This window comes from Clupea harengus, chromosome 14 (genome assembly GCF_900700415.2).
Source record: "Clupea harengus chromosome 14, Ch_v2.0.2, whole genome shotgun sequence".
In the NCBI taxonomy this organism is placed as follows: domain Eukaryota; kingdom Metazoa; phylum Chordata; class Actinopteri; order Clupeiformes; family Clupeidae; genus Clupea; species Clupea harengus.
The window spans coordinates 15,447,533-15,473,227 of record NC_045165.1 but is presented as its reverse complement, the minus strand read 5'-3'; the positions used below and the strand labels follow the sequence as shown (position 1 = coordinate 15,473,227).

At 43.3% G+C, this 25,695-nt stretch overlaps 2 protein-coding genes across 7 annotated transcripts in view; both read right to left on the bottom strand.

The window, feature by feature from the left end:
• The window catches only part of LOC105908178 (pleckstrin homology domain-containing family G member 3), a 50,582-nt gene extending 37,623 nt beyond the window's left edge, over nucleotides 1-12,959 (bottom strand). For 2 of the 6 annotated variants that reach the window (XM_031579959.2, XM_031579963.2), the window contains exons 1-2: nucleotides 12,769-12,957; nucleotides 3,745-3,812 (exon numbers count right to left, since the gene is read on the bottom strand). In XM_031579959.2, coding sequence (XP_031435819.1) covers nucleotides 3,745-3,793 — 49 coding nt within the window. In that variant the 5' untranslated portion in view covers nucleotides 3,794-3,812; nucleotides 12,769-12,957. Of the gene's footprint in view, nucleotides 1-3,744; nucleotides 3,816-6,912; nucleotides 6,956-12,768 lie in introns of those variants that run through there. The other 4 variants (XM_042709685.1, XM_042709684.1, XM_042709687.1 and 1 more) reach the window with 4 other exon arrangements.
• A 1,766-nt stretch (nucleotides 12,960-14,725) lies between these two features.
• On the bottom strand, nucleotides 14,726-24,688 carry spint1a (serine peptidase inhibitor, Kunitz type 1 a). The gene is made up of 11 exons (XM_012836738.3): nucleotides 24,518-24,688; nucleotides 23,784-24,235; nucleotides 22,013-22,173; nucleotides 21,420-21,561; nucleotides 18,122-18,292; nucleotides 17,864-17,911; nucleotides 17,573-17,704; nucleotides 17,248-17,298; nucleotides 16,355-16,525; nucleotides 15,753-15,812; nucleotides 14,726-15,493 (listed from the first exon to the last, which is right to left on the bottom strand). The coding sequence occupies exons 2-11, from the start codon at nucleotides 24,187-24,189 to the stop codon at nucleotides 15,303-15,305; spliced, it is 1,533 nt and encodes a 510-aa protein (XP_012692192.1). The 5' UTR covers nucleotides 24,190-24,235; nucleotides 24,518-24,688; the 3' UTR covers nucleotides 14,726-15,302.
• Nucleotides 24,689-25,695: the final 1,007 nt, after the last annotated feature.

Genomic DNA, 25,695 nt, shown 5'->3' with positions numbered 1-25,695 from the left:
AGAAGACTAGAGGAGAGGGAGAGAAAGAAAAAGAGACCGAGCGAGAGAGAGAGGGAGAGAGAGATCAAATGAGACAGACCCCAAACTAAACTCTCAATGTTTTTCCGCGGGGGTCACCACTATGTCAAACTATGCAAAGCCATGCAGGAGAATAAAGGAAAACCCACCAGAGCCAATTAGTCTGAGTGCTATTACACTGATGCCCCCAGAAATCATGCCCCCCTTCTGCTTTGGGTCTGGTCTGCACAAATCCGAACTTCCTGTGTCCAACAACACAAGCCATCTGTGCAGCTGGACGTCAAAGGTGTAAGCCCATTGTAAACTTTACCACTGGCCTGTAAATCCGCGGCAAAGCCCGCGACCCTGTTATCACGTCCTTGTGGAATCAAGCCACGGCTAGTCGGGTGAAAGTGGAGAGAAGAGGAGAAAGTGGGGGAGGGTAAGGTGGGTGGTCAGGAGGCAAGAATTATTTGGGTGCACAGGACAGCAAAGACTGTATTTTTCAGGGGGGAGTACTACGGGAGACTTTGCCTCAACTGTTTCTCCTGCCTGAATGAGGCAATGAATTCCCACATGGTAAGGTCACTGCATAGCATCGAGGGGGCCACCAGACGTCTCTATGGCAACCTACAGGACCTCATTAAATGGATGTTAACAATGTGCAGTATGGCATTTCTTTTTTTTACGCAGGGGGTGGTTATCAATAGCATTTTGGCAGTGCCACAAGCAAAAAGGGCTCCTTCGCAGCTGAAGGACTGTGGAGAATCGGTCTAATTCACTGGAAGATAAAGCCATTGTCGGGGGCACTAAAATCATTCACAGTGAGAGTAATGAGAGAGAGAAGAAGACGGTCCGGGGAACAATGCGATAAAAGGACAGTAAATCTTGGGCTGTTGAAATTCCACAGGGGCAAAAACGGCCCACTACCCGCCCACCACCCCGCCTCTTGTTACTAAATCTACCCCAAGACAGAAGTGTGGGGCCGAGGGGGGGGACAAAAACACTCCCATGTGTTGCACCCAAATAGTCTGAATTTTTCCTCAGCAGATGCTCTGGTGTGGCTCCTGCAGTAATGCCAACAAGCAAACATCCTGCAACTGGTGCAGCAAAGGGCCATCCTCCTAGCGGATTAGCAGTGACAAACACGCTAAAGAAATGACATGTGTATGTGTGTATGTGTGTGTGTGTATGTGTGTCTGTGTGTATTTTGTGGTCTGGTCATCGGCTGACCTAGGGAGTGGACACTCCCGGAGCCAAGGTCAGTGATCCAGTGGTCTGGAAAATCTCCTGGGATCTTTCAGTGGATCCCTGAGCCTCCCCCACTGCAAGCCCAGCTGAATTCCACTGAGGTCAGGGGGGACTGTTTTCTTTAGGGTCCACCTCAGTCTGGAAAATTGATCATAAGCGGGAGTGATTGCTGGGAGTGTGTGTGAACAGAGTGGTGTCTTTGTTGTAATCACCACAGACTCTCTCTCTCTCTCCCTCTCTCACACACACATACACACACAGAGGGTCTGAGCATGTTTCTGACTAATGTCATACTGACAGGACATAATCCAAGGCCATAAACACATCACACGCTCCAAGTGCTGAATTAAGAAGTAGCTCTTAAGAGGATTGCTCTTGAAAACGTATTAACTTTGTACTTAAATCCCAGTAGACAAATAATGTTTCCCGGGGCCTGTGTGGAAACATAACATCAAAACCCACCCTCTTCTGCTGTTACCTGACCTTTAGTGTTTAAAACACTCCAACCACTACAAAGTACTAAGCAGCAGACAACGCCCGAGTCTGGGCCACATCTGTGCCAGATGATGGCCAGATCCGGGCCGCCACTAATCCGGAATCAGCGCCTATCTTTGTTGTAACCAAAATGTTCCCAGCTCTCTAGTCCAACTGTCCAAATCTTTACACACCTGTGGGCCCCACACACCCCAGTGAACTCAAGTGCAGGTGTCACTTTAACACGGCTCTATTTACGCACCGCTGATGTTGTTCTCTGTGTTTGTTTGTTTACCTTGACACGGGGCAGAGAGTCAGGGGCCCCCCTTTTGAAGCGGTCGCATTCTTTCCCCTTCCTTCAGGCTCTGCTTTCTCCTCCCCACTCCACTCCACTCTCGGGCCCTGCAGATCACTGCGCTTTCACAGCTGTCCCGTCCTCCTCGCCTGCTCCGTTATCATCCGTCCCCACGCAGATCACAAGCAGGGTTTGCCTGGAGTCTTTCCCAAAAACAAGGCTTCAACAGCCGTCTGGCCCCGATGCATACCAGGTTACAAATAATCCACCCACTCGAAAAAAAACAAGGAGGAAAAAAAGACCCACAAACACACATGCACGAGTGCTATAAATAGGGAAGACTGACCCGGGCGACAGGCAGATACAAATCTCAACTCTGGGGGCTTTGCCCAGGCATGGAGCGAAGATTAAGAGCAGCACAGCATCCACGCGAGCGGAGCGAGGAACGTTTCAGGAGAGAGGAACAGAACAAGGCAGGAGAGCGAGAGAGAGACATACGGACAGAGAGGGTGGTGCAATGCGTGCACACAAACACACACACACACACACACACACACACACACACACACACCCCGTCCCAGCACCGGGCCCCTTTTTTGGCTTTGGGAGGCGGCCTGGGAGGAGAAGGGAGAAAAGGGAGCCTTTGACACACAGGGCATTCTTCAGTCAGGGTGTCAGCTCAGCGCCAACTGCCCTCGCCAGCTGGAAAGGAGGGGCAGAGGGGCGGTAGCGACGTCGCTGGCCCCCGAGGATGCCTTCCCCCCTCTACGCTGCCCCGACACAGAACTTACTGTAAATCCCGAGTTCCTGACTACAGAGTCCAAACACAAGAGTCTGCCGCATACATCTAACGCAGGCCTAACACTAGCACTGCATCTGGGATTGTTGGCATGGAAACACTGAATCGTACTAGGAGCGCAAGTGCCAGGGTTTGCGCTATACCTGCCAGAGCCTAATCATATTAATTGGGCATGATTCACAGACATTCCTGCCCTTTGTTTTGGCCTTGCACCGAGTAGGGCTACAGCCAACATGAGCTCAAGCACAGGCACACAAGGATATTCTTGGTGCAGCGTACTTTACTGGAAGTTTACATTAGTGTTGGCTTTGTGATATTAACTGCATAATGGCTTTTGACAATCACATCCTGTGTTTAGAGGTGATCTGTCTTTAGTCTACTTGATAACGATTTTTTTTAAAATAAAAATCAAACCTAGATAGCAGAGCGGTCTGGAACAGATCTGGACACTGTTGCTGTGGTTACATAAAATACTACCACTCTCTTTTGCCTCAACAGCTCAGTGGTGTGGGCTAATCGCTAAAAACAATCATTTTAAGTCACCTGGATGAAAGGCCTCGCTAAAATCATAAGGATTATTAAGCATATATAAATATAAGTGTCTAAGTGTAAATGTGACTAAACATGTAAATGTGAGAAGTCACCCAATGGGAAAGGTGAAAAGGAATGACTGAGAAGTTTTCAATATTAAGATAAAAGAGAATGAGTGCATACGCTTTGTGTGACCTCGTACATGTCATATTCAATTCAGCTGGATCTTCTTTACCTATATAGCATCCAGCAGAACCCAGCTCAGAAGGGGAGAAATAGAAGATAAAGGAGGAGAAGGAGAGAGAGAAAATGAGCACATCCCCTCTTTCTAGCTTAATGACTCCATACTTGAGCTCTACAGTCACTGCATGGTTGCTGTGTCTGAGGTAGGCCTTACCTTCTCCCATTTGGCTTGTGTGGAGAGTACAGTGGGTCCCCTCTGGCATGACACGCCCCTCACCGAACCTGCTTGAGAGAGAGAGAGAGAGAGAGAGAGGTATGAGGGTCAGTGCGTCATACTTATATCAAAGGGAATACACACCCATGGTGAATACACACCTAAGAAAATGAAACCAAGGAGAATATTCAACTATGCTCAAGATAAGGCGCACACACACACACACACACACATACACACACACACACACACACACACACACACACACTACAGCTGCCAAAAATGACGGAGAAGTAAGAACGGAAAAATGTGAACTGCTGTCTTGAAAACATATCGTGTATAACAATGATGTTAGAAACTACAAGAAAAAATAATCACAGACTTATTTCTGCTCATTCCCATCAGTATTGAGCAACACCTCCATCACCAAGGAGCATTTCAAGAGAATTTCATGGAAATGAATACCTGCCCTCCTAACACACCTTCCACCCGTGTCTTAAAACTGCTGACACAAAAGGGCCTTTCCAGCCATTATGTCTGTAGAAAACGCTGCTGTAAAAAAGGGGGGCTTCCAGCAATCATTCACTAGGCTCTTATTTACGGAGCCCTGTCAGTCTCAGAGCTGCTTTCATGATATACGTCCATACAGTCATGTTTTTATAGCGTTTGTGTGATCGTGGATTACAGACGTACAGCCATGTCTGAATTCCTCGGGGGTGTGTGCGCGCTGCCGTGTGCTCCGTGTGGAGGCACAGCACAGCGCTGCTCTGCGTGTCTTATCTCTCCGTTCAGACGGGGAGAATTCCTGTCATTCCACAGCACAGAGTCATTCAGTGTTCTGTGCTCTGCCGTGCCAGGCGCTCGCCAACGTAAAGCACGCCCCGGGTGTCCGACACCCCACGGGTCCTGAGGCCGGTCATGGGGGTCGTGGAAGAATCTCTATTTTCCCGTCCGTTACATGTTCATTGTTTGTTTCTTGTTAATCTACCGGTATGTGTACTCCACTTTCATTTCATTTCAACTGTGCTTTTTGTTCACTGTTTTCTAAATCTACGTGTATTCCACCTGCATTTTTGTGAAGCTGTGGGAAAGTTTATCCATTTAAAGAGAGTTTTAGTTACAATATTTTCTTTAGTTCACTTACTGGTATTTCTTTTTTTATTAGCGTTTCATTCTTCTGTGCAGAGTGTTTTTTCTGAGCACTTTTTCCCACGTTCAATTCAAACCTCAATAAAAATTTTACAGCATCTATTAAAAGGTATGCTTTGCAGGCACCCTGACACCTGATAGGGGGGTTCTCTACATGTTAACAGGGGGGGGTGGGGTTCATGCTAAAAATCTCTCTTCTCTTCTCCTCTTCTTCATCTGCAGTTAATACCTGTGCAGTGGAAACCCATTAAGTGGACCAAGAGACCAACTAAATCATGACTGCTCTAGTATGAACAAGTCCAGATGGCCGCCTGAAGAATGTCAAGTTTTTTCAGGACCCCTGTCAAAATGAAGGATCATTATGACACAAAATCTCTATACAGTAAACTATAAAATCCAGCAGGCTCCATCTGAGTGGCATGGTTTCGATAGAGGCCAGAGGTTCAGAGGGCCAGGGTCAACCGGCCAGGCAGAAGCATCACCCCTCATAACATCAACCTAAAAGGGGAAGAAATTATGGCTGCAGCCGAAGTTACAAAACAATCTTCCTCTTTTAATCCCTCAGCTACTTCTCTTATGTCGATGAGGCGTGTCAAAGCACCAAACGACTCAGTCTCCCACATCACTGAAGCAATTGCACAGCCTTGCAGAGTGGAGTGTGTGTGTGTGTGTGTGTGTGTTGGAAGAGTAAATCTCCACTCCCAAATGAAATCGAATTAAATTAATCCACTAGACTTCACCTCTGAGGGCCTGAGCTGTGATTCCTGGTGAGCCATCCTCACAGTCGTCGGGCCCTTTGAACCGGCTGCATACCTCTGCACGAGCGAGATCAGAGCGGAGCTGGAATTCTTCAGGGATTACGATGGACAATGTTCCGCAGAGTGGGCTCGCCGTTGGTCTGAAACGACGGACAGCCACTGCTGAAGGGCGGCCAAAGCTTTTATGTCATAGGAGGTTAGGAAATTAGCGACCAAGGGAAAGCTCCTTCGCTTGCCGGTCAGGGTTACAGAGCTGGGGAGACCCACTTCTAATTTGATTTATTTAGCAGATGCTGTCATGGTGAAGTGGTACACACCAGGGGTCATAGTGCATAGACAATATACAACAACTACTGACGTTGTTGGCATAACGCAAAGCGGATTTAGTGAGTTACAGTACAGATACATTTTGGGTGTCCCTGGGTGTTAAACACATGACCTTGGTGGAGTTATTACCACCTTGGTCTCTGCCAACTCTACAGGAAAACCTGTAATAGAAGATCGCTGGTTTAAAACTTCAATCCCCCCCTCGGCAGTGAGGGAGCAGGAGTGAGTGCTCGAGGGAGATAGTGAGCGAGAGAATGAGAACATTTGGAAGAAGTCCAAAAGGGGGGAGATGTTCATTGAGCTTGAGTTCTGTTGGCTTACGAGCCCAATTCATTCATCTCAATCCTCATTGGCAATAAAATGGCGATTAAGGATTACTTTGCTTTGCCAGACCACAAAGGCACACATATCAGTCTTTGAGGGCCTGTTGTACTCAGGAATGTTTGTAAACTTTACACAGACAACAATAGCCACTTCAAAAAGGCCCCTAGTAGAGTTTTCCTTTAAAACAGGAGACCCAATCAGTCATCAGGCGGGACACGGACAAGGCCCTCTAAGCCAAACGATCACGGAAAATGACAGAAATTCAACACAGCCATCGCACAAAAGCGTGGCCGTAGACAAAGCAGAGAGTGCAAGCTCAACATAACTCAGGCTTAGCAAAGCTCTCATGGTGTTCAAGGACCACCGAGACAATGAACAAGAAAAAGGAAGCTTTAAACAATGGCGGGGCAGCTAACAAGTGTAGAAAGTCCGTGTATGAAGCAAATACTACCAAAGGAAGAAATCTCACAAAAGTGTTGCGGTTAAGCCGTGTTCAAATTCAATTACAAAACTTCCAAAAACATTAGCTCTGTATAGCAGCTGTTATTGTTTCCATAATCTAACTCTAGATAAACACCCCACCATCCAAAGCTGTGGTGTAATTGCTCACCTGGGTCAAAGCCAGACCTCTGGTACACACAAATGGAGAGCATTTGTTCCCACAGCTGATAAGTGTGTTAACCGAGGCGAACCTCCCAAACGGAGGGCTGGAGCTCGTTTCCTAATTGGAGACAGATGCGGAGGGAGGGAGGGAGGTGGGGAGAGGGGGAGGAATCATATGGACATCGGCTTAAAGAGTGGAAATGGAGGGCCCCCTCCCCACACTCCCATCTCTCCCTCTTCCTTCCTTCCTCCCTCCCTCCCTCTCTCTCTTTCTCCTTCACTCTCATGCCCCCTTCTCTCACACACTCAATCAAGCCCTCTCTCCCTCTCTTACTCGCTGTCGCACTCATGTTTCCCTCATCAGCCATCCCTCTCCATCTTTCCCGTCTCCCTCTCTATTAGGTGCTGCCCCATCCTAACTTTCTTTCCCTCTTCATCTATCTTTCTCACTTACTCAATCTCACTCTCTTTCTTCCTTTCTCTCTCTCTATCTATCTATCTCTCTCCCTCCCTCTCTATCTCTATCTCTATCTCTATCTGTCATGGTATCCTCTCTCTCTCTCTCTCTCTCTCTCTCTTTCACCCTCTCCTTGCAGCTCATAACATTTCTACCATCAGATGATTCTGGAACAGATCTGGCCCTAATCTGGCCTTAATCTGGCAGTGATCCATCAGATATCTAAGCATCCCTCTAATCCCCAGATGTTTCTCTCCCATCAAGGAGGTGCAACATCTGAGCATGAACAGGATCTCATCCTCCACCCTGGAGGAGAGCACAGGGTGGATGAGGCACAGACTCCAAGATATAGTACCAGAATAATGCTCCCAAAGTGGTCTAACTGAACATGACTTGCCTGTGTGTGTGTGTGTGTGTGTTTAAGTGCAATGTGTGACCAAAAGTGTTATATGAATTTGTGCTTTTGAGGATGTTTGTGTTGGAGTGCTTCTGCATATCGGTTTTTGTGTGCAAGAGTATGTGTGCAATGACTTCATAAAAAGCCATTTCGAAACCTGCATAGCCTGCTGCACTGTTATGCAAGATGGTCATTGCTTAATTGAGTAATCGTCGCCCGAGAAAGAAAAAGTGAATTCCATAAATCATCTCTGCAAAAAGGAGCCATAAATGATCTTTTTTATGATTTCTCCTGTTCCTAGATGAGGAACTTCTAAGAAACACTTCCTGTGGGTATAGGCCTGGGATTCTCATGGTTGAGAAAAGCGAAACCTTCGGTTAACCTGCCCAAAGGGACCAATAAACTGCAAGCTGAGCCAAAGTTACCCCTTAAGGTGAGTATGGCCCTCTCACATTCTCTACATAGGGCAAGGAGGTCACAGAGACAGAGGAAGGAAGTGACATCACGTGGAATGCTGGTAAATTTGAGTTAATTTCACACCAAACTGTAATTTGAAAAAATAATTGATTTCATGACTGTCAAATGTCAAACCGGCTCACTGACATATTCCAGAAAAGTATCACTTCTGCCAGCTTTTAGTGCCTGCTTCCTGAACGCATTTGATAACAATTTTTAAACACAAACTTCCAAAGACATTACTCAGGGAATTGACTGCACCCTGTCAGAAAGCCTCATCTAATAGGGCACATCCACAAGACAATGGTGAAAACGGACCTTGTGAAAACCATTAGTTTGGTTGCGTCCTTTGGCCTTGCATGTTTTCCAGGCCTGAAAACGCACATTTTTGAAAAAGGGTTCCAAAGTGGAGACTTTCCCTTATGTCGCCGTGTGGACAGGCGGAAACAGAGCATTTTGAAAATGATGGCGACACGGAACCAACTTTATCCAATCACCTCTCATTCTTTGTGAAGCTGAGCTCCGCCCTCCAAAGCCTCCACTATGTCTAGGTGGCAATGAATAGAAAATACATTTTTGATGGACATGCATCATGTTGTCAGCCAATTTGTTCTATTTCTACAAGGAGGATATAATCTATTGGAAACATCAGTGGCCAAAACCTCTTCTGGATTTGTAAGAGATGAAGTGACGCAACATGCTAGTAACTTTAGGCAGGGTAAGTTCACTGGGGAAATTCTGCTTGCCCAAATCACGTTTTGCTGATGTTGAAAAATAAACAATTTATAAGATTGATCTTGTCTCGCAGTGTCAATAATCTTGTTTATTGCAGGCTATAAGGTTTTGCAAGAACTGTGGTTTTAAAATGGCCTAGCTACCAACAGCGTTTTCACTCGTTTTAGTGGTTTTGTACGGACACGGATGAGCTCTCAAAATGTTGTAAAGTGGATGTGAATCTTTTTGAGGAAAAACACTGTTTTCTAAACACTCCGTTGTCGTGTGTAGACGACATCTAAAACACCACAAATAGCCTCCAGCCTCCTGTTCTTATAAGCCATCCTAGCAGCCTCCAGGGACGCAGAGGGCACAACAGAGGCCTCTCGAGACTTCCTTGCAAGGCGATGAGAAAGCTTCTTGAAAAAAGTCGTCATAATGTTTATGTGATGAGGGCAGGGGAAGGGTTTTAAGCTTCCAACACCCCTCCAAAAAAAAAGACCCAACTGACAAACTGACTGTGGCTGCAGAGATTTCTGGACCGAAACACAGTCTTTATTATTTCAGTGGTATGGTTTTGTTTATCTAGCTTGACCCCATTCTTACCCTTTCCCAACCACCACCCTGCCCCCCACTCAAGAAAATCTCACAGAGCTCATACAATGCTGGAGGAGCACCGCCTCTAACAACCCCACCCCACCCCACCTCCACTGCTGTTGCTGCCTCTGCATTTATGACACAGGTCAACGGCTCGCCGTTTGGCCGACCACAAGCGGATACGATAAACCGCAGTCACTCACACACACATGTATGTAACACGCACACACAGACACACACACACAAAACTCTTCCCCTACCACCACTCAGTCATCATACAGGGCCAAAGGAACATGCTGACCTTTGAGCACAACTCACTGTTCAAGTAATACGACACTTCAGACACCATCAAGCACTACAGATATTTGGACAGCATAGTCCATGAACTGACCTCTCAGTTCCAGTTATTCAAGTGCTAATAATTAACAGGTCCTCTGCACCTTCAATGAGAAGCCAAGGAATTAAGTGTTGAGTTTGGTTTCATTACAAAAGGGGTTGACAGCATCAGTTATCAAAGCATAGCGTGTCCCTCTAAGGATCTCAGAAGACTCAATTCCCTCAATGGGGTGACATGGAAAAACCTAATATTCAAGTGAATTTGACTTCTAAAAAAGGAAACATCACGGAGCAAAAATAGTGTCATGGAAAAGACTTGACCATGAACACAGCTATTTTAGAAAGTGCTCATTAAGTCACCTTGTTTATCTTGACTTGAGTGGTTAGTCCTTGAGAGCTGCCTGGGAAATGTGGCTCGTTGACGACTGCAGCAAATGTATGTTTTAAGACTAATCCTCAGTCTTCAGCCTCAATCAGACCTCCCCAAGGTTTCTTATCTTGTCCATGTAATCCACCACTTAATCCTTGAAAAATATGGTAAAAACCTGGGATGTCCAGGCAGCTTCGGGCATCCCAGTCCCATTTGTTTGGATGAGTGCCAAGGCTTTTGCTACCCAATTTTCAGCTGCCTAAATTTAAACGGTTCCTTTTGGCATATGTCATGAAAGCTCTTTACAGTCAAAATGCTAGAGACCTATTTGATGATCTCACTTTGCCCCACACAAAAGTAAGTCAATCTGGCTCATGCAGCCAAAAAGCTTTAATAGGAAAGCAGTAGTTTTTGAGTCTGCTTGAGCCTCTCAGTCTTCCTTTCTGGCTCTGTTGGTAAAGACCCAGTTTAAACTCAAGTGAATCTGACTGAATGAGGGGTAGGAAACTGCAAACTTCTTTTAAATACAAAGAAAGAATTGATCAAAACTACACTTTTACAAAGGATTCTTTCAGAGAGCGTTCCGTCTCTGCCTATAAAAGAACTCCTAGAGCAGAACCTTTTATACAAGCACAGAAAAGGTTTCCATGCAATGTGTAACCATTCTTCTCTTAAGGACTCTCTCAGAAGAATGGTTCTTCGTAGGTTCTTCATAGGTTATTTCCTTTAAGGATGACCACTCAAAGAGTGCCAGAAGCTAAATATATCCATTCCACCGAAGATTATGAGTACGACATCTATATTTACCTCTGTGGGAAGAAGCAATTAAGTGCGTAGGCATATTAAAAAAATTCACTTGCATCCAAATGGTACCAAATTTGGTGCCAAACAGAACCTTCATCATACACACATCCAGCACATGAAAAAGGACAAAACCCATGACAGACTCTAAAAAAAAAAATCCTGCATGGCCTGTGGAAACATACTTTGAGCATAATAATGTTCAGCATGGGCCTTTTTCAACATAATGGCATTGGCATATCAGCATATTGTGGTCGGCGATAAGGGGAAGTGTGCGCAGTGCGAAGCGGAAGGGTCCCACTCCCTTGGCAGCGCCTATCTGTGCCCAGATCAGGAAGCAGACGACGCTTCAACACCCTGGAGTGAGGCGAGCCATAAGCCCTTACTGGGCACAACGGCCTGGTCCATGAACGATGGGATACCCTGTAGCAGTGGTGTAGTCCAGGGTATACGCAGGTATACGGAGTATACCCACTTATTTTTCAGTGGAGCTGGCTGTCTGTGTGTGTGTGTGTAAGTGTGTCTCTTTTGGGATGCAGAGCCATGTAGTTATGCCTGTGGGACGAGGTGGAGTTGCTTTATGGTTAGTTTGGTGAAAGTGAAAACTGCATTTGTTTTAAATGTCTGGGTTGTAGAGAACAATCCTCCCCTTCTTCTGACAGCACGGCACAAGCCACAAACACGCTCTGTCTGTCCCGGCCTCTGTATGTGTCCCCCAGACACAACAAGATGCATGATCAGATAGCGAGGAACCTGTCTGCAACCCTTCCCCACTGAAACAGAGTCGGGGGTGGAAATATTTTTAGGGATGGATGGAGGTGGAGAGTTGGATAAAAATCTTTCCAAGGTCAACCCTCACTTTAAGAGTACACAGTGCTGACAGGCTGTGCAAAGTTCAGCTCAGCTGGTAATGGCGATGTTTTCTTTTATAAAGCAAACAGCCCTTATCTCCCCCTGAAACTTTTACCTGTGTGTGTGTGTGTGTGTGTGTGTGTGTGTGTGTGTGTGTGTGTGTGTGAGTGTGTGTGTGAGAGAGAGAGAGAGAGGTATAGATGTAGGTCAGCATATCATTATTCAGATGGTCAGGTTATTTGACTACAGTTGGAAAAGGCTTTCCAGAAGAATCCTTCATCCTTCAGGGTATTCAGTGTAACAGTTAAGAGGGGATTTCACATTTAACTAGGTCCCAGTGTGGCCTGACACTGACCACCACCTAAAGCATGACAGGCGTGCAAAGACAAAACATAAGTAAATGGCTAACAAAGAACGATCTGAGACGAAATATCAAGTATAGGAAGTCGACGTGAACCAGTGCCTCTTGTAGCATTTTTCCAGTTTATGGACATCAGTTACTAGGATGTCCAACATGCATATCACCTAAGTCGGGAGGACTATCAAATATTTCTTTCATTAGTAAATGTGGGTCTTTCATATTTTATGAGCACAAAACTTCTACGTAAAGGAGAGACAATCCTGGATGTATGGCAGAGGAATTCATTTTGCAAGCCATCACTGCAGCAACACTAGTTACCCTTTCGTAAAATACGGCGAAGTTTTGACAAAGCCTCACAGCTAAATGCTGTAGAGAAATGCAACCCTCAGATATATGTCAAATCTGCCTATGTCCGTTATTTATATTCACAAACTATGTTGTTCAAATCACGAACTAGGAAGGTGCCCCCGCTTCCCTTTCGCCAAGTCAACAGTTTTTATGTGAGCAGCAAATTGCACTTACCTCTTACTACAGATCTGGCTCTTGCTGTCTTAAATCCACAATGAAAAAAGGAGCAATGTGACTATTTATTCACATTCGCAATGAACTGCTCATCCCACTGTTCCCTTGAAATCCTTGCACCATCCCATTCAAGTTATGTCCCGCTCTCATCCTTCTCAAAACGCGACTTGACTCCACTTTGCTGTAATTACAGCGCGGGTTTTACCCCGCCCACATTGATTACGTCACCGACATAACAACAAAGTTGCTTCACCTTGAGCGCACCTTGTCTTCAATTTTGTCTTATGGCATTCATTTGGAGGCTGTCGAAAGTGGAAGTGCCAGCTAGATGCATTATATTCAACACATCCTCCCAAGACGCCTTAAGTCCTCTGGAGTTGGCTGAGTTTTAACTCATGACAACAATGCAGCACAAAATCTCGTTGTTGTTATGTATTAAAGAATAAAGTGTAACTAATCTCTTGTTTTCTCTTTAATTTCTTCTATTACATGAAAATATTTCTGTCGCATTTCTTGTCGACCTATCAATTTACGTACTTATTTAGTACTTTAGAAACAGGCAGTTTTACGGATGGTTTGTGGTCAGAGTATGCAAGGACATTACGAAAAACGCGTTAAATGAGTCAAATGAAGACTGCCTACTCAAATAAACCCTAGAAGTGATGATAATCAGGCTTATGCCTACTTTTTTCAAGAAATGAAACCAGAAAAGGGCATCTTTCCTTTGTTGACAAACATATAATTGTATAGGTATGCAGCTATCTTCACTTGATATGGACTGCCAGCTGTTATTGAATAATGATCTCGTAAAATGACTGTCTTGTACAGTGACCTTTAGAAAAACCATCTTCATACTTCATGCTTCCTAAAAGCACTTGTCTCTACCCTTTAGCCAATTCGTTAAAAGTCCCGTGATACTGTCTTCAAAGATCGTATACCATTTAAAAATGTCTGTAGGCCTATTGCAACTATTTGTGTGGAAATATTATGACCCCACATTCTTCTGGGCAACTTGTTCCGACCCAGACAGCAAGCATTTGTCAGTCCACCACCTCTGGGACCCCCATCTTTAGTGTAGCTGGGTGTGGATATTAAGAAAATAACATAAAATGTCAGCAATTCCTGGGATTTCTAAATCATATGCATAGACTTGGCATAGACTATTTGAAATATCAGCTACTTAACAGAAGAGGTTTATAGCCTACTAGAAGACTCTCAAGGTGAAAAATGACTTGGTCATTTGAAGACTTATGTTACGCTCTGCTGACCTAAAAAAATGTTAAGGGTTGGTGAATGACTGAAGAAGTATAAATGAGTAAAGAAAAGATGTTATGAAAGCGAGTGGCAAAACAGTGGGCGGATTGTCTGGAACTCACCAGCGGTGTGCCCGAAAAACTGGTAAAAGGCCAGCGGACCGCCAGCTCTAACTCCACTGGATCACTGGACTTTTTCTACCAGGGTAGGAACATGCCATTAAATTCTAAAGGACCCATATACACAAATATGTCCCCGAATGACACCACACTATGAAAAGTATGTTTAATGATTCAAATGAAGGTCTGTGAACAGGCAACTTCCTGATCACAGGTCTGTAAAATACTAAACGAACGGAACTTGTAAGTGTTGTGAAACATTGAGATAATGCTGCCCTCTGCTGGGGAGCCCTGCGGATAATATTCCTCAACGAAAAGCCACTGTAGTATACTGAAAAATTGCTCTCTAAATTAAATTCTTTAAAAATTGAAACTCAGTTCGAACACTCTTCTTCTTTGGAACAATATCCGTATCAAAGATTGAATTAATATTCAGATTGAAAATCACCAAATGCAGCTTTAGACTAAGTGGCGATGTAGCTGTTCAAAGGCCTGTGTAGTGGATATGCCATTGTAATTGTGTTGCAAATGATCCGCAGAAATGTCTCACTCCACTGTCTCCACAAACTCCACATGGTCGGTCATCTTTTATCATTCAGATTTTATTTCATTTGAAAGGTGGTGTGATATTTCTGTATCAGGTGTCACTTCTAAAAAATATTTAAAAACTATGTACAAATGCAGAGGCTCAGATTGGGGGAAAGGAAATAGCATATTCTTTCTATAGACATACAACTCAGAGGTACAAAAATATACTTTCCACCCCTGTATGCTTTTCTTACATTACACAAAACCATCGTACAAGATAAAGATGATGATATTGAAGTGAGCATATGAAAACACCACTTAATAGCATAGTATTACTGTAGTACAAGACAATTATGTACAAACGTTCTCTTCTGTCAAAAAGAGATATACTTGATAGGCTAAAACTAGACAGTTACTGACACAGTGGCTAATATTTGTAAGGTTTGAATAGGCGGTAGCTTTAAGAGTAAAGTGTAGGCATTCATATAAACCATTTTACCACAGACCTCTCATACCCTGAGAACAGAGTTGCTGAACAACAATCTGTCAGGCAGATAAAGCATAGAACATTGAGACATGACAGTTTAAAAAACAAAACAAAATAAGACAGTAAAACTAAAACACCATGACTCTTCAGATGGGCTTGGTGGTGCTGTTGTAAACCAGCTTCTCCGTGTCCTCCAGCGTGGTGGCGTGCGTGCCGTTCACCCCAGTACGCTGGTGCCGTGGCTGCCGCTCCTTCCTGCCCTTCAGGAAACAGTAGCCCAGCAAGGCCAGAAGGACGATAATGGCCACACCCAGCAGGACTGCAATGATCAGGGTGCCTGAGCACAGATAGGAGGACAGGGACAGGGCAGGATGGTACAGCAGTCAGGGACGAGGCAGGATGGTACAGCAGGGTATGGTACAGTAGGCTTTAGTATAGTACAGTAAGGTATGGTAGGCTATGATATGGCTATGGTAAAAACACACTGCACACGTTTTAGAAGGGTTAAAATGAGGGACTGCTATGGGATGCGCATTATGACATTACATACAATGACGTTAAATATAGAGATGCAAGCAAGACAAAAATAAGAATACCTTTGTCACTTTTAGAATCCAGGCGTTCAAATTCTCCCCTCCGGGCAAACACATCCTTGTCTGTACAGGATGGAACAAAACAAGGCAAATAAGGTACTGTCATTAAACAAATGCATGCTCCTTTTCCATAGTGACTTGATCAAGGAGTTTTGGTCTACAAATAGCGATTTAACTACCGAAAAAAACACACAGAAACCTTGCCAACACCACCAACAACACAGTGTTCCATTTTGAACCACAGATGGCTAGTGCCAACGACAGGTGTAGTTATCAGTCCTTTACACGACCATATACCATCAAAATGGATTTTAAGATGATGGCAAAACTAGTTGGCTATAAAAACATACCTTAAAAAGGGACAAACGGTTGCATGCTTTAATTTCTACATGAATAAAAATGAGGGCAGCATGAGCTGAGAGAGGATTGTAAATCTTTGGCTAAAAGTACATGGACAGGGTAAATAGAAGTGGGCCTCGGAGACTAATTTGTAATGCAGTGCAGTCTAGCCCCACAAAAAGATCTGCCTCTCAGTGCGTGTCACTTGGCAGATCATAAATTTAAGATTAAAATAAAAAAAATGTATGACCTTGAAATACACTCACCGGTTACTCCTTGGCAAGCCAGTGCGCAGATGTCCTGACTGTCGAACTGGTTATCGTTCCCATTGCAGCCACCAAAGTTGAAGCGAGAGCAGGTCCGATCATAGGGGTCATAGAACCACTTGGTCATGCTGGCCCTACAGGGCCCGGTGTTGGGGGGCTCAGTGCAACGGACTGGGGAGGGGGAACAACAGATTTTATGAAGCAAGTGTGCATGCATTTGCGTGAAAGAAAGATGGAAAGACAGAGAAATAAACAGAGAGGAAGGAGATGTTTCACCTTTTAAAAACATTTTTCAAAAAACACATCTTTTATTGATATTGTTTGTTGGGAAAGAAAAAATCTATATATATATATATATATATATATATATATATATATATATATATATATATATATACACACACACACACACACACACACACACACACACACACACACACACACACACACACACACACACACACACACACACACACACACACACACACACACACACACACACACACACACACACACACACACACACACACACACACACACACACACACACACACACACACACACACACACACACTCCACTACTACCTTCAAATCAACTAAGTACCGACAGATGACGAGGAGAGCAAGAGAGAAAACAATGAAAAGTAGGTGATGAGAACAGACAAACAAATTTCAAGAGAACATAAAAACCATGAGCGTAAAAACATGACACATGAAAGAAAGTAACAGACAGAGAGAGAGAGGGAGAGAGAGGAAAACGGAGCAAGAGACAATAGAGGACTAAAAATGACCTATGAAATACCAAGGAAAAGGAAGTAATGAATGAATGAATGGATGAATGAATGAATGAATGAATGAATGAATGAATGAAACCAGTACACCCACAGACTGACCTTTACTTTCATCCACTGGGATTCTGCGAAGCTTCTCGAGCTGTTTGTTCACTGATAAAAAAATAAATAAAAAACATTTATCTTTACAGTCCACACAGTCGGACTGAGCTTGTTATAACTCTGTAAATGTCTTGTGCTCATACAAATGCAGAAATGTTTGATAGGAACTTAAACAGTTGAAAGCACATACAGTCACAGATAGCCAATAAGAGACAGATAGAGATAAATAACCACAGAGAGACAGACAGACAGATCAACTGATACACAGAGAAATATAGACTGTGTGTGTGTGTGTGTGTGTGTGTGTGTGTAGACATGTCCGCACACTCATTGCAAGATTCCTCATCGGAGCCATCACTGCACTGTTTTGTTCCATCACACTCCAGCCCGCGATCCAGACAGCAGCCACTAGAGCACGTGAACTGATCAGGCTGGCAGGGTCCCCCACAATTCTCCACTGAACACACACACACACAAATGAAAATAGGATGATGATGCAATCACAATTGAAAGCTATTACTTGGTATAGTTAACAGCACTGGTCACAAAGTGTCTCTTCTCTTAGTGTCTTTTCTTCCACCGGGACAAATGCAGCACACACTCGCTCATGGCTTACCTTGATTGAGCACAGGTGTCACTCTTCTCCCTGTGCCACCTGGCATGACTGCAGAACACAAGACAAGACAAAACATCTCAATTACGAAAGTCCTCATTACGCAGCTATACATAAAGGCGAATGATACTTTCTTCTCTATGCATCTGATCAGGTATAAGACCACTTAGTGCTTCACAAAACCATGTCAAAATATAGATACAGAGTAGGCAAAGCTACAAGGACTCATTTGAACAATTTTGTGTTGCCTCTTCTGTGTACCTGAGATGCCATCGCACGCTGTCTCACATTCGGCCTGGGAGAGGTAGTTGTTGCGGTTCTCTTTGCATCCTCCAAAATTGAACTCCTCACACTTCTCTGAGACGGCATTGTAGTGCCAGCGAGGGTAAGACGCCCGACAAGGACCGACCTTCTTGGGCACCAGGCAGTGGTCTGGGAAGGCAAAAGGTTGCATATTAAGTCTCGGTCTCACTTACAGAGAAAGCTGTACATTCACTGGCAATATCCTATGTTTTTGTGGGAACCAGAGCCAATGTCGATGTCCCAGGAAATGTACCTATTTTGGAGCTAGTGAAAAAGTGAAATTACTGGTAATACTCTGCACCTGCTTAAGTGGGAATGGAGGCTGGAAGATGGCCATGTTCGAGTGCGCAAGGGGGAGGGGGACCTCATGCAGAGCCCTTGCACCACTGAGGTCAAAGTTCACCAAAACACTGCCCATTATTTCCCTCAGGAGTGGTTAATGTGTGTCTGGAGCCACTTACTGTAGTTTCAGATAGCAGGGAGTGTTCCACCCCAATCACCAGTAAAATGAACACACCAAAGATCAAATGTTACATTTCTGGACATTAACTTTTTCACTGCCTTTCCCTTTTGATTGCCGTGATTCTCATGACACAGAACTGCCCATCTCAACCTTAGCATAATTACTGTACATGATGTGACGGGTTTACAAAATATCCGCCATTGTCACACTCCAACACATTAACTCAATGGTCATACATACATGTATGTCAGGACGGTGAGTTAACAGTGTCTGAGATGACTGTACACCGTAGACAATATAACCTTACTTCAGAAACTTCCCTTTGAACCTAAGAACTGAGTCACTTTTAATCAAGTCAGACTTTCTGGTGGTTAGTTCATTTGGTAATGATCATTGCGAACTTCATAGATTGTCTGTGTGTGTGTGTGTGTGTGTGTGTGAGAGAGAGAGAGACAGTGAGCGAGAGAGAGAGACTGTGTGTGACATTCATGTGCTCTTTCCATCGTATTTCTACCTGTGATAACACCAGCTTCTGTGTGCATCAGATGTGCACTAACCCTACATGAGCAACAAAAGCTTCTTTGAAAGGTAGCAACGTGTAAAGTAACATGGACAAAAGAGGAATACTGTCATGATAGGGCTTGGCCTTCTGTAATAACAGCATCAAAGCCCATCTGAGCAACGGAACTTATCAGGCAACCTTTGAGTTGAGGAAAGTCTTTTACTTAGACATGAAATCACACCCCCAAAATACCCCCGGCGGTTGACTTGTGTGGTTAATGTGTAATTTCCTGATGTGTTTTTTCAGTCATATTCAGATCTGTGATTAAACCAGCTTTAAACGCACATGATGCAGGCGATGCATATAAAACCCTAACTGGATTTGGTGATTTTAAGAATTTCACTGAACAATATACCAGCGTTCCTTTAGTCTTCTGGTATAGCTGCACTCATTTACTGCCACAAGTCCATGTCTCTCCAAGCACGTTGTTAGCGAGTGAGGTTATGCCACACAAATGTCCTCAAAACTTTCTGAAGCCTTGCAGATCATTATGATATGTTGCCATTCATTTAGATTAGACTGGACTGCCCAGCATATCATAACTACGGAGTCAATGCATAGGGGGCATATACTCTGTCTGAAAAGACAGAAACAATTATACAATAATAGACCCCTCCTTTAATGGTGTGCCATTACTCCTCTAGACTACCACACACACACACCAATGTCAGGCTCAAGTTGTTTTCTAGTTGTAGCTTTACTGAACATTTACATAGAAAATGAGCTTGGACTACAAATAAAAGATGTGTGGTGCCACAAGCCCCCACAACTCATACCATTCTGTTATGGCTTGGTTTGGTTTCCTGCCACACGCCAGTTAGCAGTTCTGAATTTAGCAGTCAGAATATAATAATGTAATTTCATGCATAAAATAACCAGCTCTTGCATACAATGTGAACATGCCAGTCACAACCACCAAACCCTGTGACTGAAACGACAACACTGAGTCAATGTTCACACACAAGATTCCATTTCATCAAACACTAAATAAACATAACGGCTTTAAAATGACAAATCATCCTCTGCCTAGCCAGTCTGCTTTACACTCAACACTATTTGAAGTGCTGTTCAGTTGACATACACCTTAAATGGGATTAAGAACATGCTTTTCTGTCTAGTGACGCAAGGGGTGCGTCTTGGCACACCCATACATCCCTACCAAAGCTGTGAGTAGGTCCAATGATTTCTGGCTAAATCTGGAGCTGTTTTTTTTAGCACAAAAATACACAGAAAACCTTCAAGTGCATTAGACCATGGAGAAACAGAGGGATTTGAGCAGTGTCCTTGTCTGTGCGCGTACAAAGAGGCCAACTAGAGACTGTTTCATAAGCTAGTGGGTGACAATGTGCTCAAAGGTATCAGTGGTTTTCCCTTGTTTGCGAAACTGTCTGCGAACCTGCCAGACCAGTTTTCAGACGAGGGAAGAGGTGGGGCAAAGGAGTTCTACCGAAAAGACGCTGAGGCAGATGGCCCAGGTGGTTTTCTGTTTCATCAGAAAACAAAAAAATTATCTCATACACATTCTCTCATGCTTACACATAGACAGGCATTAGGAACCCATTAGAAATCATCCCTGTGTGTGTGTGTGTGTGTGTGTGTGTGTGTGGGAGGGGGGGATGGCTACGACGACGATTACAAATGTCTACTACAACAGAGATTATAATACCTAGGAATTCATTCATACTTATACCACAAATCTCCAAGAAAGTTAATGCATGGTAGGGTGTCTGTCTACCAAATTCAAGAGTGATGCAGGGACAGACGCAAGGAATAAGGAGGTTCTAAGAGCATACTCATGGGCTGTTTGCAAGAATGTGGTACTCATAAGATTGTACATACAGAACAGAAGACTAGCCCGAGAGAGTTAATTGGCCAGGAAGATCAAAACCAAAACTAAGATAAGGAGATGTGAGCCAGATACCTGCTGAACAACAACCAGAAGATTGGAAACCCCCCTTGTTTAGCAAAAGGCAAAGAAAAAGACATAAGGTCCTTGTGGTCCCCCTATGACCTAGTGATATAGGAAGTCATCTACCCTGTGGTTTCCTCTAAATTAAATAAAGAAGATGCATTCAAAAAACTTTCCTGGCTAAATAAATACAGTGATTTCATTTAACTTTATTTGGAGATTTTTGCCATTTTTGATGGTGGTTAATGTCAAAATATTGTGAAGAGCAATGTCTCGTGTAGCAAATGTACAAGTGCATTTATTTAATGTGTAACTGACTTACGGTTGGACTGTTCAGGAGTAAGCACCAGAACAGTGACTTGAGCAGAGTTGGACTGGCCGATGGAGTCTGTGACCGTTAGTTGGAACTTGTACACACCAGAGGACAGGTTGGACACAATCACTTCATCGTCAAAATGTGTTTTCTGTGGAGATATTTTGTCATGGATTACGCTTCACTTGAATTGTTCGACCACCAAATGTATTTAAGTTTATGCAGCTTTGTCAGTACTACTTCTCTCTTTAAGCGAAACAAGATATGACTCAGAAGAGTCGACATTCATCTTCATTTTTAATGTTATATATCAATTACCTTAAAATCAGTGGTATCTTTTAGAGTTCATTTTATTGTTTTAGTTCTTTTTAAACATTTTATGATACCTGTGTGAAAACACCTTGGGTTACCTGTGCCATTCAAATACAGTCGCCTTACCTTGCCTGATGAATAGCTCAGTATACGCAAAGCACAGCTGGGATTGATGGTTGCAATATCACTAAACCTACAAACCTACTAACAAATCCTCTACCCTTTTATAAAGCCCACGATTGGATGACTATGTTTAGGAGCACACAGGTCTTCCTGGTAAACTCACTCACCTCTATGACGGCAAATGGATGCCCTGACAACATATGCCACTTGAAACTGACGATCTTTTTGTCGTCTTGGCTCTGAATGCCATTCAGGGTCACGGTGTCCTGAGGCTGGACGACTCTGTCCTGGCCAGCACTGGCGATCGGGGGTTTGTCGTCGTCATCACCTGATGTGTCATTAAATTACATGATCACAGTTGTGTTATGGGAAATATGGCACAGATACAAATACCTTCAGAGACACGTTGAGTGTCAAATCATTTTCTGTGATACCAGTTCAACAACCCAACATTCATCTAAAGCAAACTGCCAGATTTCACCCTTCACTGCACTGCACCCTCCATTTTGAGACAGACAAGAAAATGGGCCAACCAAAGCAAACCAGTCAGTACACGAACACAGCACACACATGGTTAAAAAGGATTATATAGTGTATATTAGGAATAGATAATGCTTGAGATAAACACATTTGAGAACAAGAAAAACACTACAAAAGCGAAAAGGTCTTCAAGCGAAACCTTATATGGGCGGGGGTTACTTTAGGACGATGTTCGTGTGAGGCCTGATAATGGTTTGCTGTGAAGCCCTACCAAGGCCACTTCACAGGCATCTAAGAACCCAAAACAGTAAACATGGAGGCTATCCTGGAAATTCACCATCTTTCTTTAAGTAGATGCAAACACTCCACAGCGAAGTTAAAAAATACCTACTTGCAAGTTGTGATCTCAGCTCTGTTCTAAGTGAATGACATGCAGGACAACACATACACACTGTCTTCGTCACAATTCAGTAGTAGTCCTCTTTTCTTTTTTTCCCTTCAGTGTAAAGTTATAGTGCCTATGTCTTCAGGACGTGAACAGAGCTTGATTTCGACTCAAGAGAAATATTGAGTAGGGGAGACCTGGTACAGTTGAAAGACTTCTTTGTTTTGCAACAAACAACAAAATTGACAGCAGTGACTGCTTTAATTTAAACATATGTGCAACAGGCCCCTCTCTGTATTTACTTAACTAATTCAAGGACATGTGCCTTACTTTTTCTCTAATTTTCATCTAACTGCAGTGAGTGCCATTGGGGGAAATTGTTTTGGACAGTTGTAACATGCCAGTTTGAAGGGGGGAAAGGGGGGAGTAACATTAACGGCAACAGCTATGCATTATTCAAACCAAAATAGTGGTGGATAAGGGGGTTTCTGTAAATTGTAGTCTTTACAGCTAGCCTGTTTCACTTGTTAGTTAGCTTGCTGTTACAATTCGTGTTACAATTGTCCCCATCCGACGTCTCCTAATATGTGAGAAGATAATAACCCTAACCTACTTGAACAGGTTGTATGCAAGCAATAATTATCCTAGTCTAGTATCTAGATCAGAAATCGCTGATCCCTATGTTACCTGTGTTCCTGTCAAAACATACCAATTCTTTCGCAAAACGTAGAAATTACGCATTTACCACATAAAACGAGTTCGGTCTATAACTTTACCAGAATCACAAACTCTGTAACTTCGATTTATATGCAGACAGGGTTTCTTGTGAACTTTAAGCATTAAAACATTAATTTCCATTACAGTCAAATCATTAAACCCAAATATCAGTGTTTGACTTCATAAATATTCATCACACACAATCAATGCTATGTGTATAATAGAAACACGGTTTCTTAAGTGTCCGGATGTATGATGAATTTGACTTATTTGAAAAAACATTTAAACTAATCTGTGCGTGGAAGTGGTAGGCCTATGTTTTGTGAGGCGTGAACGTGACGGTGATGGGATCTTACCTGGAACTGTTTCATCCAGATCACTTCCGAAGACTGAGGTTAAAACATAATTGTTGAATCCTTCTTTCCTGACGAATCGACAAACCTTCTTCTGTTTGTACAAACAATCGAACAGATAACAGGACTTGATAGAGCCTTCTGTATCCCCGTTTTCCATCAAAGCCAGATTACAGTGTCTGTCTTTGCAGCAGGACACGATGCAGTCCTTGGTGGTCGTCACGGGCGGAGAAGAGATGAATGTTGCACCCTCTTTCAGAGACTCATCGGCGTCCAGGACAAAATTTTCTTTTCCGTGCGTGAACGTCGTTAGACATTGGTCGCCGAATATTTGGGCCTTTGTGCTCCCTGTGAGTACCTGGAGCAACACTGCGGCACTAAATAAGAGTTCTATCCGGGAAAATGTCATCCTCCTTAAGGACAGTTCTTACAGAAAATACTTCTCAGACGAGGACCTTCGAAAACAGCAACACACACAATTTCATTAGGTTAAACAGAATTGATTATTCAACCTTCAATATAAACGTTCAACAAAATGAATACACTTTCACTAGTTGTTTTTCTTTTAAAATCTCGAGAGGCATTCTGTTTATATATATAAATATATATATAAAAAATTATAATTTAGGATGTAAAGTATGCGGCTAGCCTATTTCCGCAGCACCATGGCGCTGACTGTGGAAATGGGTAAACGTTACCGATTGCCAGAGGCGAAAGAATAAACATTTGACGCTTACCACTAAAATCAAACTTTATCTGGTGTCCGAAGTGTTGTCGTGGTCCACATCTGCCGAATGTGCTTTAAATCCACCTAAATTGCCCGGACAAAGTAGAAATAATAGGTATATCAACGAAAATAAAATGACCGATTGATACTACGCTCTTGTACAGGTGTGTCCGGATACCTGTGATATCCAGGAAGTGAAATTCTAGTCGACCACGCCCACTGCAAATCACGTCAGTGAAACCAAAAAAATGTCTATTTGTTTCTGTGGAATTTTGGCCGAATTTTGGCCGAATTTTGGCTTCCAGGAAATATATGAGAAATTATGATTTGTGTAATGATGTAACCTATGTGGATGTCGATGGAGCAATACCTTTTTTGTTTTAAAAGCGAATAGAACAGCCTATACTACCATGTTTATTGTCTCATTGTAACCTATGTGAAACTTACAGATGTCATGTTTTGTTTGTATTATTATATATCTTTTTAAACATTAAAGTTATTGCCGATGATCCAATTCTTAATTGACCTCAAGCAGCAAATCTGTTTTTATTTTCGTTTCAACCACAAGATGGCCCTGTCATTCAAAGTAGAAGGGGACAATACAATATAGAGCCGACTGTGTTAAAGGCTGGATCTCCTGTGCTCCAGAGGCAACACTTGTTTGCTAGAGATGTAATCAATGGGTTATAGGCCACACACTGTCTGATGTATGTGTTTAATGTAAGCATTGTGATATATATGTGTGATATACACAGTTTTAAGACTGTGTGTGTGGGTGAAGCTTTGTACCCTTTTTGTGTAGGTGTCAGTCTACTTTAGTAGAGTATACAATATGTACACCCCTTTACCTCAATTGGTAAATCACCTGAATGAGCAAGGGTCTAACAACATCAGTATCATCAATCAAACCAAACAAACACATACTCTTGAAAATATAAATAAATGTAAATATAAATGTAGTGAGCACATACACAATTTGATTGTTTGTGTGTTTTCTTTATTCATAAACTCCACTCACCCTCATTGCCCTTCTTTCAGAGGGAGAACAGAGAGGGATGGTATTCCAAGTACGTGGTGTAGTGACAAACCCGGGTAAGTTAACTCAGAGTAGGTGGTAAACCTCCTAATAGAAGAGCCCTATGGCTTCACTCTCCTGGCAAAACTAAACCATAGGGCCTTCTTTTAGGA